This window comes from Telopea speciosissima, chromosome 3, assembly GCF_018873765.1.
Source record: "Telopea speciosissima isolate NSW1024214 ecotype Mountain lineage chromosome 3, Tspe_v1, whole genome shotgun sequence".
NCBI classification, from domain to species: domain Eukaryota; kingdom Viridiplantae; phylum Streptophyta; class Magnoliopsida; order Proteales; family Proteaceae; genus Telopea; species Telopea speciosissima.
The window spans coordinates 78,689-92,489 of NC_057918.1; the positions used below are offsets into that span (position 1 = coordinate 78,689).

The window sequence follows — 13,801 nt, forward strand, 5'->3', positions numbered from 1 at the left end:
TTTTCCGTCTTCACCGGCTCTCCTCCTCGCGATGTCTCCGATGTCTTCCTCCTATTACGAATGTTATTCCGCCGGCATTTGATTTCCAGGTGGCAAAGGGTACTTACTATAGCGATTCCTTGGGATCTGAATCTCTTCTTTTGATTCTTGTGCGAATAGAAGTTTCAAATTTGATTGTTTTCGTTTTCACCCAAAAAAATCGATCATTTTTTGTTTCTTTGTTTGATGTGGAAGATGTCTTCTCAACTTTATTTGATGACAATTAATAAATTCAATTGAGGGTTGAACGGAAAAGTTTGTGATAAGAAGTTTCAAATTCGATTTTATTGAAGAAACCCTTATCGCATAAGAAACCCTCAATTTCTTGAAGAAACCCTCAATTGAATTTCTGTGATAAGGGTTTCTTCATGAAATTGAGGGTTTCAATTTTTAGTGTTCCTAATTCTCAAAACCCAGATTTTATACCCTTTTGTTCATTTGGGTTTTTTCCAGAGCGTAAGAGCTGCAATGAAGAACAGAGTTGTACCGGTAGTACTGGGGTGTCTTCTCATTTGAGCTTCTACGGATTGTTTTTCTTCTATTTTTTCGTCTAGGTTGAGGACTGAATCCCAATTTGAAGTACCCTTTCCCTCATTTCTCAAAATCTTACATTTGGGGCGAATCCATGTTGTTTTGGTGAGAGGATTGGTATAGGAAGTTGGATTTTTGGCAAAACTCGTTGGGTTCTTCACTGCCTGGAGAAGAAGTGATCAACCTCTCATAGGTGGTTTCCTCTGAGTGAACTGGAGTAGTTGCAAAATTTTGTTAGACCTCAGAGCACTGGAAAATAGAGTTATCTTCTAGGTATGGCAAAATCTGTAAACCAAATCTCTTACAGTCCAATTAAAGGCTTCGTTTTTCTCCGCCATTTCCAAATCCCCATAGCAGTAGCAAATGGTTCAACGATGAAAGGGGTGGGTTGCAGTAGGAGGTGGGGTTGCAGTAGGAAGAAGAAGAAGAAGAAGGGTAAATAGGTAATTTTAATTTCATTGTTTTCTATTGAATAGGTTATAAGGGTAAAATAGACATTTCCATTCAAACTCTAACAGCAGACTAACACCGTCAGGTTTCGGGGGTGTCAAGTAATTGTTTCAAACGTTGGTAATCGTAAGCAAAATGGCTATAGTACAGGGGGTGTCCAAGTAATTTTCCCAATAAAAAATGTTAGAATTGGTGTGTGGTTTGTGTGATTACATTTTGTTTCATCAAAAATAAAAAATAAATGTTAGGATTGGGTTAGAAACTTTTGCGCAACTTAAAACTGGGAAATTAAACATAGCATAATGTTGCATAGCGACTAAAGAAAACATCTCATTAGAGTTTATATTAGGTACGTAACAAGGGGGAGAAAGCGTTGGGGAGTTAATATTCAAATCATACAACCACCGATAAATATTCCTTAGAACCAACAAAGGGATGGGAGAGAAATTATGTTCTCAGCAGTCCCAAGGGACTAGCAGCCCAGATATGTTTAGACCAGTTATATGCAAGGAAAAGGTGCCAGAATCATTCAGCACAAGAGGCACAAAAAACACAATGGGAGGAGATAACCCGAGAAGAATTATGGGGCTCCACCAGTATCCAATTTGATAGATTCACTTTGACTAGAATTTCAGCACGTAAGACACGCAAAAAAAAAGAAATTAAATTTAGGATGTAAAATTTAGGGTTTCAGGTTTTAGGGTTTTGGTTTTTTTTTTGGTAAATAGGGTTTCCCGATTTGCGAAAAAAACTCTTTTTGTGCTTCAAATCCTATTTTTTAATTTTGTTGGACGGGATTTTCGATAAATATTCTTCCATTACTCATTGAATATCCATACACTGCGACGATAACATATGGTTAAGAAACCTACAACCCAACTATTTCAATAAGAAACATCAGAATTGAGGAAATCAAATTTTCTAACAAACAAAAACTTTATGATAAGTAATTTAGTTAATTCCTGGTATATTATTATTAAATCTTTGTTGTGATGGTCAAACCTTTTGTTTTCAATTGTGATGTCAACAGGTCAAGTCTCCCATCAATCAACTTTTATTCCATTTTGTGAACGATGTAATACCTAACCTACAATATGTTATAATTTTTTTTTTGGTAAAGAGTAAATCCATTAAAGATAAAACGGATTACAGCAACTCAGCAAGTTTTCAGTTCCAGCAGGAACATCGCAGCAAGGGTCGGAATTAGACCAAACAATTCGATCCGAACAAGATTGGGCCCTCCTAGCAAGGGTGTCTGCCAATGAATTGACAGTCCTTGGAACAAAGTGAAACTCACAAGAAACCAAATAAGAACAGATATGCCTAATGTCTTCAATAATAGAGCAGACGGACATAGCCGGTTCCTTCGTTCTTACTTAGTATACATATTAGAACTTCAACGTGCGATTTTGAAATTCCATTTTTTTGGCATTTTACAATAACAAACCTTATTTAGTATATATTGGAAAATGATGATGAGTTGGCATTACTAAGATCTAGTATAGTAGGAATAAACCCAATTTATTTAGTTGGGCAAACAATAATTCACAAGTTGATGCAAGTTTGCAACCATTTTTTTTTACTTTTTTGCCCTTGCCAATATTTCTCTCTATTCCTGCGTTCTCCTTCACGACTTGTGGACTAAACACAAGGATAGAGGATTCTTCCCACCCATATATCTCAGCTCCGAAGTTCACTCCCTGACCACCACCTCTACCCACCAGCTGCCTGCTCATATAGAGTACTGATTTCCACGCCATTGCTCGGGCTTGGGATCACATTTATGAGAATAGAGATGAGGTATCCTAGGATAATTTAACTTCTTCTTTAGGCGGATGGATGGATGGATGGCACTATTGCTATATTAATATCATGAAACATTATTTACAGAGCAGTACGAAGCACAGAGGATTCTATTGGAGTTGAAGTACCAGATGATAAGGGACATCTTTTGCCGTTCCCATTTGCTATTAATGTCATTGCCCGTCCACTCTATTCAATTTTTTTTTCTGACCATCTTACTCTAAAATAAGATGACCGGTTTCAAAGACTGCTTGTAACCTCATTGGAAGCACAGACGATTCTATTATAGTTGGAGTAGCACATGTAGATATTTCTCCTTCTCTGATTTTATATATTTTTTCTATCGTCAAACAAATGCTAAATAAATTAACATAAGCCTGTGAAAAAGGCCTTTATGGCTTTGTCAGCCGTAATAACCTCAGAAAGGAGGAGTCGCAGAAGATTGCATTTAGGACTTGGGATATCGTAGAAACCACTAGTGACCCACCCACGCCCACAGAGAGACATGATCTGTGGACAGGGAACAGCAAGGACATCCGTTCCCCAATATACAACACTTTTACGGGAACTAGTTTTCACAACAAAAAATAACGTCACCCTCGGCCATTACCATAGGGTGATTATTTAAATAAGGTAACATGTAAAAGGCATGTTGTATGACATACAACAGACCGTTTAATACTTGAGAAAACGTTGCTACACCAGAAAGAAATTCAATGCAACTACAGCCATAAAGCCCAGAATTGTAGAACAGAACAGACTAACAAATAGATGATAAAACAGCAAGGAAACCCATTCAGCTGTGAAGATTGACACCCTCCTATTGATCCAATGCCGATTGCCCATCACAATCACCCCGTTATATTTAATAGGAAAGGTTTGGTTGTTCTTGCATCCATGCCTTTTCAAGTTACAGAAACGCATCCTTCTCAAGCAGCTTTAGTACCTCCTGCTGATTGTTCAGTTTTGCGACGTCAATGGGTGTCTTCCCATCCAAGTTCTGAAGAGTGCTGCAGTAAGAGAAACACATAAGCAAACAAGTTTTAGAAAACAGGGGTAATCAGAATGAATTTTAACTGTGGCTGTTAACTTACACAGCAGCCCCATTCTCCAGTAGAAGTGCAACACACTCCTTCCGACCATAACCTGCAGCATAATGTAGGGCTGCGTTTTTATTCTTATCCAACGCATCCACTTTGGCTCCAGCCTCAAGAAGGACCTGAGCACACTTCACCTGGACACCAACAGCAAACAAGACGTCCAGCTAGAGGATTAATCATACATTGCATTTCAAGCAGAAGTGATAAAAGGCACTGACCCCAGTCCTTCACAAAACCAGGTAGGGTTTTTATGGTAAATTCAACCCCTCTGAGAACCTAGTTCAATGGTTTTCTAGCAACATTAGTTTTCTCCATCTTGCAACAAAAAAATCGCTGGATCTCTTTATCTTTTTCGTATTCTAAAAAAGGGATAATTTCATCTATATGGCTCCATGGAGATAAGCTTATCTGAATGCTTCACTATTTGAGCTTTGCTGCAGAAGATGTAGGAATTCTGACCATTAGGTAGATAGGTCCAGGTTTGGATTAGCCAAGTGTCAAATTCCAAGACCTAATTTAATCAAATGCCCACCGTGAATTGGCATGCGCATACTTGTATTTATCTGCCATCCAAGTATGTCCATGCACTCACCCATAGTCCTTAGATTTTGGTAATATCCGTTTGGACTGCAACTTGGAAGAGGACCTTGGAGTCTATCTGTCCACAAAATTAGGGCCCATCCAATCTGCAATGTGGCAGATTCTGGGGCCGTTTAGATAAGCTTATCCGAACGGGCCATTCAGAAAACCTTCGCCCTTTCAAAAAAACATACTAGGAATGTAGAGAAAAGGAAGCAATCTTCCCAATGACAACTCCACATTTGCACTTGTGAGCCAATAAGTATTCACCATTGGACATGTTTAACCTGACGGCAGAAATTATGCTCCTGAGACCAAACATATTCAATCTGTGTAATTTCTATGTCAATCAGAGATTAGCAACGCAATAGAGCATGAGGTACCACATGTTTGACACAAACAGTGAAAATGAAACAGCTCCTCACACCAATGAATGGTCTAAAAAATCTGTTTGTAGGAGATTGCACCTGCATGTTATGCCTAGTTTCTGGAATTACCCTTCACCCAACCAGATAAAATAATTCTTAGATTGGTATTATAAATGGCCTGATGATCGGATGAAAGTGCATGGAAGCTCCCTCCAAAACCTTGCACTCAGTGGCGGGATGGACAAACATAGTTTTCTTCGGAATTGTTGGTATTTTAGGTCCCATAATACTCACTCAACATGTTATGATAGAAGAAAAATAAATTAGTTTTCCAGAAGCAACCTACCTCACCATACCCACATGCAAAATGCAAAGCTGTCCTCCCTTCAGAATCTTCTTCATCTTTGTCAGCACCAGAGGAAAGTGCTTTCTTCAAGCCCTAATAGAGCAATAAAAGAAAATAATAGCACTATAACTCAAGTGAATGTACATCACAAAAGATTGCAGAGCCAAGACTTCCAGGTGGCATTCACAAATTACTGAGCAGAAATGGAACAAAAAGATGCCTAACAGTAAATTGAAATTATCGAGTAGAGCAGCTGCAAACACAATGGAAATTCAAAAGGGAGATTGAAAGGTTGATATTACTGATAAGAAAAGTATTCTTTCATGATGGGAGGGTGAATCAAGATAATTTTGAATCAGAGCTCTCGATTTTTGTTCATCACTCGTCGTAACAATATCTCGTAGTTTGCAACAATAACTTGGTAATTGGTATATCTACTATACAATCATTGACTAAAAAATATCCTTGTGCGTAGACTTCCTAATCGACCTTAAGATGGATTGGGCTGTTGGAGAAGGTCTTCTCTTTAGTAAATACTAAGAGAAGTATACTTTTAATCATGACCTAACACTTCGGTGAGAACACCAGGTATCCACCATTTTTGTGCTCTGAGAACGTAACACACTACTTTGCATAATAAAAGGGGGCATAAAGTGGTGCAAGTCTCAATTTTTCAGGGCCAGGGAGGGGTGGAATAGACACGATCCCACCCTTTGGCATTTTTGTACAAAGTTGCTGCTCTCAGACTCAAAACCATGTCTTCATGCTGGCAGCCTGAGCTTTTTACAATAGCACTATATGATGGTCCCTACAGTACTTCATAAAACGAGTTAACCCTAAGACCTTGGAATGGGTGTTTAATTTGGTCTGTGTCAAATGTATATACTGGATTTAATTATTTCCATCAGTTCTGGATAGATCAATGATGCAGATCAGCAGAAGGATCGGTACCTTAAAAAGTACCAGAGGAAGAACAACTTGAAACACTCTTGAACAGTAACTCAGTTGTTAACTCAGTGCTGTAAATGAGTTAACTCAGTCCTTGACTCAGCTTGCAGTTCATTCTTTCAACCAGTTTAGCTGGTTTTGTTCCAGGTTTCAGATCCAGCAATAAACCAGATCGTAGATTGGCTTTAGTTAGTCTATAACCCTTTATTTCTGTTTTACTGTAAGTAGTGGGCTAGGTAGGCCCTTAAGGTGAGGCCCATAAAAAATACATTTTTTGTTATTAAATGCACTTGAAGTAGTCCACGATAGGAGGAGTTGCAATAGTTTTAAAACTCTGCTTTAGTTTCCTATAATGTTTTCACTTTCCTTCTTAGAGTACGAGACATACTAACTCAACTCTATTTATTTTTGTTTCAACCACAAAGCTTTATGATTTTTATGAATAAAGTTTGTAGGTTTTGCCATATGGAGCTGTGACAAACAGGTTCTGCTACTATGAGAGACAGCAGCCCCCTCAGTAGGACACTGAGATTGACTAGAGGGATTCTGGTCAAGATCAGGTGGGAAATCTGATCATATAATTCTCCTATTCTTCTTCTCCCCACAGAAGGAAAAAAAAAAACAGAATAATTTTTTTAAAAAAGAGACGAGACTAAATTTCTAAATGATGCAAGGGTAATAAAAAAAGGTTGGTTAAACCAATTTTCTGAACCCATTATTTTGTTTGTGACACCAAATATTGTCAAATTTTACCTCTCGAGGGGAAAAAGGGATACCTCAACTCTTTGTTCCACAAATAACCATGATATTGTCACATATTACGTAACAAAACTACCTTGAACTAGATCTAGAAATCCAAAATATACCACCAATCATATCACCATGGAGCAACACACTACAATCATTGATACAATGCATAATGTTTGAGAACTGTCACTTCAACAGCACTTAAGGCACATGAGAAAGAAGAAGAGCAATGGGAGGGACCTTATGACATAGAATACCATTAAAGCTCAAGAGAATATCAATAACCCTAAACAAGGAGAGACAATAGACCAACATTTAGTGAGAAAATACAGCAAAAAATCCATATACCTAACATGCTCAACTAGCGGTAGAAAATGAAGCAGATTTATCACCAAACTGGGCTTCTTTGCTTAGGAATAAGTCTAGGGTTGGGTTATATACATGTTGGGCCTTTGATCCTATGGGTTTTCAATGTAATAGACCACTTTTACGGGCCCAAACTATGGGTAATAAGGTTGCATACAGGATTAGTTAGTTTAGTTTCCATAGTTTTATTTAGTAGTTTTCTTTTGTTCTTTTAAGCAATGTAAGTTGGGCTGGATTAGGACTCTATAAGTCCAGCCATGTTTTGAGACAATTTCCTTCAATATTTTAGTTTCCTAGTCAGTTTAGGTTACTTAATAGGTTAAAGATTGGGTTAGGCCTTTCCTTTTTAGTGTAGGAGTCTATTTTCTAGTCTTTTATATAAGGTTGTAAGGGGGGAAAGCATTGGACACGAATTTTGATTAATGAAAAGTTTTTTGCTGCTCTCCTTCTCCATTGAAGATTTTTGTCTTGTGTTTGATCAAGGCTGAAGGAATCGGTGTTTGATCTGATTGATACCTTGCGGTGGGAAGCCCGGGTGGATTGTTTGAAGGAATCGGTGTTTGATCTGATTGACACCTTGCTGTGGGAAGCCCGAGTGGTTCGTGATTACTTTCAAGTTTCAACTTCTTCATTCACTGTTCTACTTTCAAGTATGGTTTCAAGCATCATTCTACATCAACAAAATTCTGTTCAAGATGTTTTTTCATTAAACAAGTAAGTTTAAACCTGAATTAAATCCTAACCATCCTCTTCTTCTCTTCTAAACCACCCACAACCAGCATAGCATTACCCACCCATCAGAATACAACTAAATATGTGCCACATGGCAGATTCGATGGGGGCCAAATTTTGTGGATGGATAGACCCTAAGGTCCCAGTATGTGGCCATCGATTTAAATTTTCAATCCTAGACAGGCCCACACTTGGGCCCATATATGGCTTATGCTTAAGCCCATATCCCAACCCCTACTTTGTTCCCATAGAGCCATCGACAAGCAGCTGGAATGGGAGATTCTAGACAGATTTTGTGGGCCCATGTGACTGATTAGTTTGAAGAATATATGGTTTACACAAGGATTAGGAGTGGGGCCCAGCCTAGACAGCTGCAGTTTGCTTGCTACAAGTCCCAACTCTTACCTGTAAGGGACTTTCTCTTTCTGTTATTGGACTTATTTCCTGTCTAGTCATGGTCATAGCCAGCCTATACGTATTGATAACTTTAGTGTCTCCCCAAACGATTTGATTAATGAAAAAGAATTGGTTTTGCAACCATGGCTGTGAGAGGCCTAGGTTCAAGTGGGAGGCTCAACCATCTATCCCCATCTTCTTGTTGCCCAGCCTATTCTTTCCAGTTCATATGAAAAAGACCAGCTATACTAATCTCGTTAGGCCACCTGAACCCATCGCACCTTTGGCAGGAGGAGTTAGAAAGGTGAAAAGAGAACAAGACAATTGGTGATGGGAAAAATTGGATCGGGGTGGGGGTGCACCCCCTCCTACTTCCCCTTCAATCCTTTTGTTACTATTTTTTTTGTTCTGCAACAGTCAAGTTTCTGAGAAGAGCCACAGCACAGTGCTGTACTGCTGAAGCTACTGGTTGAAGCTTTGAAGGCTACTACATCAAGTTCTAATGAAGATAAAACTCGAAAAGCAATTTCCCATCCTTGTGGCTACCTGATATTGGAGATTTCTGCAGAGGATTTCGTGGACCTGTAACTCCTGATCAAGCCATCCATTCCAGCCCAGGTTTTGACAGTGGCATATCCACCTAGCATCCTCCCTTCGATGGTAGTTTGAAGCTGACCAATTGGCAGGCTTAATTGTTATCAGTGAGTTGCTATTTTGATTTCAAACTTTCTAATTCTGAGTCCCCTTCATAGTTTTTGCATTCAGCCCTCAAATTAGGCTGATACTCGGGAATTATTCCCCTCAACAGGGACTACCTTCGACTGGAATGATAGGTCCATCAGAGTTGTTAGCTGCTAAATCTGAGATAGTTACTAATTCTGGAATTTGTGAATTTCTCGGGTTGTTGACCCATCCTCTGCCCAGTCGATAGTCTAGTATTGGTAGTGTTTTATTTCCTCTATGATGAGAATGATCCTATGGTACTGTTGAACCTTATTAATAGTTTTAAGGGTTGAAACACCCTACCGACACCTACTGTTTAGGTGTTACTGTTGCTTATTGTTGCTGGAAACTGGAGACATTGTGTACTGTTGAGTGTGGGAGATCCTATTGTAGGAAAGGTTACTAGATGTCTATCCAAGACATAGCCCTACACTATCCCCTGCTCCCATAGTCACATGTATAATTTCATCTCAAATAGAGAGTTTGCCAAGTGGCAAGATAGACCTTTGAAAAGTTCAGCACAAAAGGATAATGCAGTAGTGCACAAAAGTGGTTGGAGTATCATAGCCACGCATGGACATACATGGGGATGCATGCCTATAGATGGGAGGGTATTTGATTGAATTATGCTTTGAAATTTGACATGGGGCTAATCTAGACCATAAACTATCTATAGAATGGTCAGAATTGTAACACTATCATTCCATGAGGCGTAATTGGTGCAAACCCAGGTTGGAATAACTCTTATTGGGTTGCTTTTGGACCCACCCAAATACCAATACCCAAGTTACAAAGAAGCGATGGCAATTCTGTAATAAACAAATTAACAAGGGGGAGTGGCAGGGATGTAATTAAACAGAATTTAAAAGGCTATTGGGTAGGACAAAGGGAGGGTACAAATGGTATTTGATTTATAGATTTAGGACTAACTTGGAAGAAAATAAATTAAAGGATAGAAGGGGTTAATGACAATATAAAAGGTAAAATTGGAAAGTGGGGTTAATAAAGTAAAAGAAAGAAGAATCATGCAAGAGGGGATGAATATCTACTTCCTTCGAACTCAACAGAACCCAGTGGAAGAGGAACTGGTTGCAGGCCCAATAACTACTTCATGGGGAACCCAATCAACCTGGAACTAGGGGTGAAGAATCACAACCTGTCTCTCATAGAAGCAAGCAATATTAAACCCAACAAATAGCCAACGGGAGTTCAAATATTCTGCAACCCTTGACCGGTTGCAGGTATGATTCTCAAGGTTGGAGGAAATCTAGTGTCTGATTTTCTAGGGTTTGATTCTCTCTAGGATGAGGAACAAACACACCAGATCCGAGAAGGAAAAGGGAAAGAATAAGAAAGATCAGTACAATCCTTGCAGATTGCTGTCACCGCCAGAACAGAACAGGGAATAAACGAGATAAAGTAAATTACAGGTGAAAGGGAGAGGAGGACAAGAAGAAGGGTCACGCTGTGAAGGAAATAGAAGAAGGTGGTAAGAGAGAGACATCGAAAAGGGGGGGGGTAAGTTCACACAATCAGCCACGCAGGCTCCAACCCAAATAACTTAATTCATATTTTCATTATCAAATCTACTTCCATCGTTGGGTTACACATATATTATTAAAACCCAGTTCCTAATTAATTTCCTAAAACTTTGACTAATAAAAATTAAGGGTGTCAAAACCTAAACCAGCCCGGCCCAACCCGATCGAGGCCGATCCAAACCGAACCGATGCCTTATCGGTTCGCCTCCGGTTTCCGGATTAAGGAGCAATTCGGTTTCAGCTCAATTAAGGCTAAGCTGACGGGCCACCGATTGGCCTACCCGATATGACCAAACCTGAACCGAATCGAACACTAAAACCAACCCCCCAAACCCTAAAAACACTAGCTAATCCCTACCCAAAGCCAGCCTATACCCATGTTTCAAACTGAACCGAACCCAAGTCCAACCTGAACCGAAACCGAGCCAGAACCAAAAAGTCCTTAGTGGTTCATTTTGCTTTCCGTTTCCCTGAAACTCACACCGAAACCGGGGGGAAAAAAAAAAAAACCGCACGATTGACACCCTTAATAAAAATAGAAACTCAAATTTCCCTAATAGCTACCCAAAATAAAAGATTACATATCTTTCCCAAATCAAATAAATCCTAAATATCCTATTGAACCAAAACAAGGTTGGGACCCGGTTTATCTTGGTTTGGGTTCTCAAACGGATTCGGGTTGATCCATGGGAGTGCACCTGCATCAGTAATGAGTGGGCCACTTTGATAAACATATCAAACGAGCCATGAGAATGAGAGTGTATATATAATATATACACACATACACACACACACACACACACTTTGCATAAAATCGGATGGAGACGGATTCAAGAATATAAGCCATGAGAGTGAAGGGAATCATGAACAGCATGCATTTAGTTTTGGCAAAAGATGAATGTTAAATGATTTGCACATTTATGCTACTAAAATAAAGAAACACAGATCTAGAACAAAGAAAATCGAGCAAACATAGATTAAAAGAAATGTTCACGTTCCCAACATATGCATTAGCATAAGAAAAAAGAGTTTAAAACATCCGAGAAAATAGGCATATAAGATCTTATGCTTGCTGTCCCATTAAGCAGAACCAGGTGGAACCATATGTATCTGAAGTAGGGAAAGCATGCAAGAAATGATAAAACATCAAGAGAACGCCTTCAACAAAGAGATCATATCTCTTTCAGATTTTTCGTCATGCCACTCTCATCAAGGTATGGCTACACTTCAACAAGTGAACCAATGCTTCACAAGTCTAATTCATCATATTCTAGGATTGCTTCGGACATAACCCTCAACTTATTTTACAGTCACAAGTCGGGGACTATTTCTATAATCCACGCCATGGATCACAATCCTTCGATTTGATTCCATCTTATATCTTTGCCGAAATGAGTCAAATAAAGCACTCATAACAAATGGCTTGGTGGGGAGGGGGGGTAGGTAGGTACTGTAGTTCTAGATAGGGTAAAGCCCTACTAGAAGCCAATTAAACCAGGACCAATAACAAGGAACTAAGGGGCTGTCGGTTCTGCAGTTTCAGGTGAAATCTAGGGCTTAGGTTAGGATAATGGAAGGGGGCTTAGGGTGGCTAGGCAGGTTTATAGGACTCTAATAATGTAGGTATTATAGAGTTTTAAGTGTTTTGAAAATTCTGTAAAACTGGGCAGTAAGTCAGGATCGACTATGGGTTTTGGGAAAATTAATGAAGGATGAGGGGATTAGGGTTTTGATGGACAAATATGGCTGAGCAGCAAGATCTAGAGTTTAATGGAATTAGGGTTTAATGGAATTCAAGCAAAAATAAAGGGGGATCAATTGGGGAAGGGAGTAGAGGATTAGAAGAAGAAATTAATGAACAAGTTGCAGCAGAAATCCACTAGCAGCAGTAAGGTAAGACCGACCGAAACCGACCAAAAAAATCCGGACCGAACCGAACCGATCCTTGTTGGATTGGTTTTGGACTGGGGTATGACGAGACCGGCTGAAAACCGGACCGCACCAGACCAACCAATAGCAAACCGAAACCCGAACCGAATGAAACCGATACAAAAATTCATTGAGTATAATGTTATGAATAGGTGAATTGATAAAGAAAAATCATTGAGTTAGTAAACAAATTTCTGGTTGTAAGGGGAATTGTTACAAATCAATGAGCATGAGGTTATGAAAAAAAGAAATTTCATTTCAGCAATGCTTCTTCCATTAATCTCCTTGTTTACTATACAAAATTAGTTGGTTGTCAAATAAATGATTTGAAAGTAGGGTTCATTCTGTGATTTCAATATTAATTATCTTCTCAGTGACTATTCTTTGATTTCAATTTCAATTATCTTCCCCTTACAATTAATGATAAATAATTATATGATTTGTAACAATAATTATCCATTGATTTGAATATATCTTCCATTCTTCCCCATATAATTTATTCTTCTTCGTTTGAATTACAACATGAACATATTAAATCAATTTTCTTGTTTATGGTTTTTGACTTGGGGAAGGTGAATTAAGGTGTTTTTATCGAATCTTTCCTCACTATAAATTATGAATTTAAGATTTCATTGTGCCTCATACCCGAAAACAAACCGATCTAAACCGAGAATAACCCAATATTGAAAACCGAAATAAACCGAAACCGCACCGGACCGAAACCGAAACAGACCGAAAACCGAAGTTTCTTAACGGTGTGGTTTTGGTCTCACCATTCCAAGACCGCAACCGATTCAGCCCGACCAAAACCGAGCCGAACCGACCATTTGACACCCCTACTACGAGCTTGGACAGAAGTGAAGGATAGTACCACCTTCGAATTGGGATCCTCCCGGCCGTCACGGCGCAAGGAGTCAATCGGATTCCCCCAATCCCTTTCCACCTTGATAGAACCACAAGGATGCACACTCACAAGGAGCACAGGAGCAGCAACAATGGCAGCCAACAAGCAAAAGCTTTTTTTTTTTTTAATCAAATTCGTATTCAAGGCTTTGCCCCCTTACAACCTTATATAAAAGACTCAAAAATAGACTTCTACTCTGAAAAGGAAATGCCTAACCCAATCCTTAACCTATTAGGTAACTTAAACTGACTAGGAAACTAAAATACTAAAAGAAATAGACTCAAAACCTGGCTGGGCTT

General features: G+C 39.1%; 1 protein-coding gene across 2 annotated transcripts in view; it reads right to left on the minus strand.

Annotated features, from left to right (window-relative positions):
• Window positions 1–3,526: 3,526 nt before the first annotated feature.
• The window catches only part of LOC122655570 (ankyrin repeat domain-containing protein 2A-like), a 32,233-nt gene continuing 21,958 nt past the window's right edge, over window positions 3,527–13,801 (minus strand). For both annotated transcript variants that reach the window (XM_043849780.1, XM_043849781.1), the window contains exons 7-9: window positions 5,217–5,309; window positions 3,918–4,057; window positions 3,527–3,833 (exon numbers count right to left, since the gene is read on the minus strand). In XM_043849780.1, coding sequence (XP_043705715.1) covers window positions 3,734–3,833; window positions 3,918–4,057; window positions 5,217–5,309 — 333 coding nt within the window. In that variant the 3' untranslated portion in view covers window positions 3,527–3,733. The remainder of the gene's footprint in view (window positions 3,834–3,917; window positions 4,058–5,216; window positions 5,310–13,801) is intronic.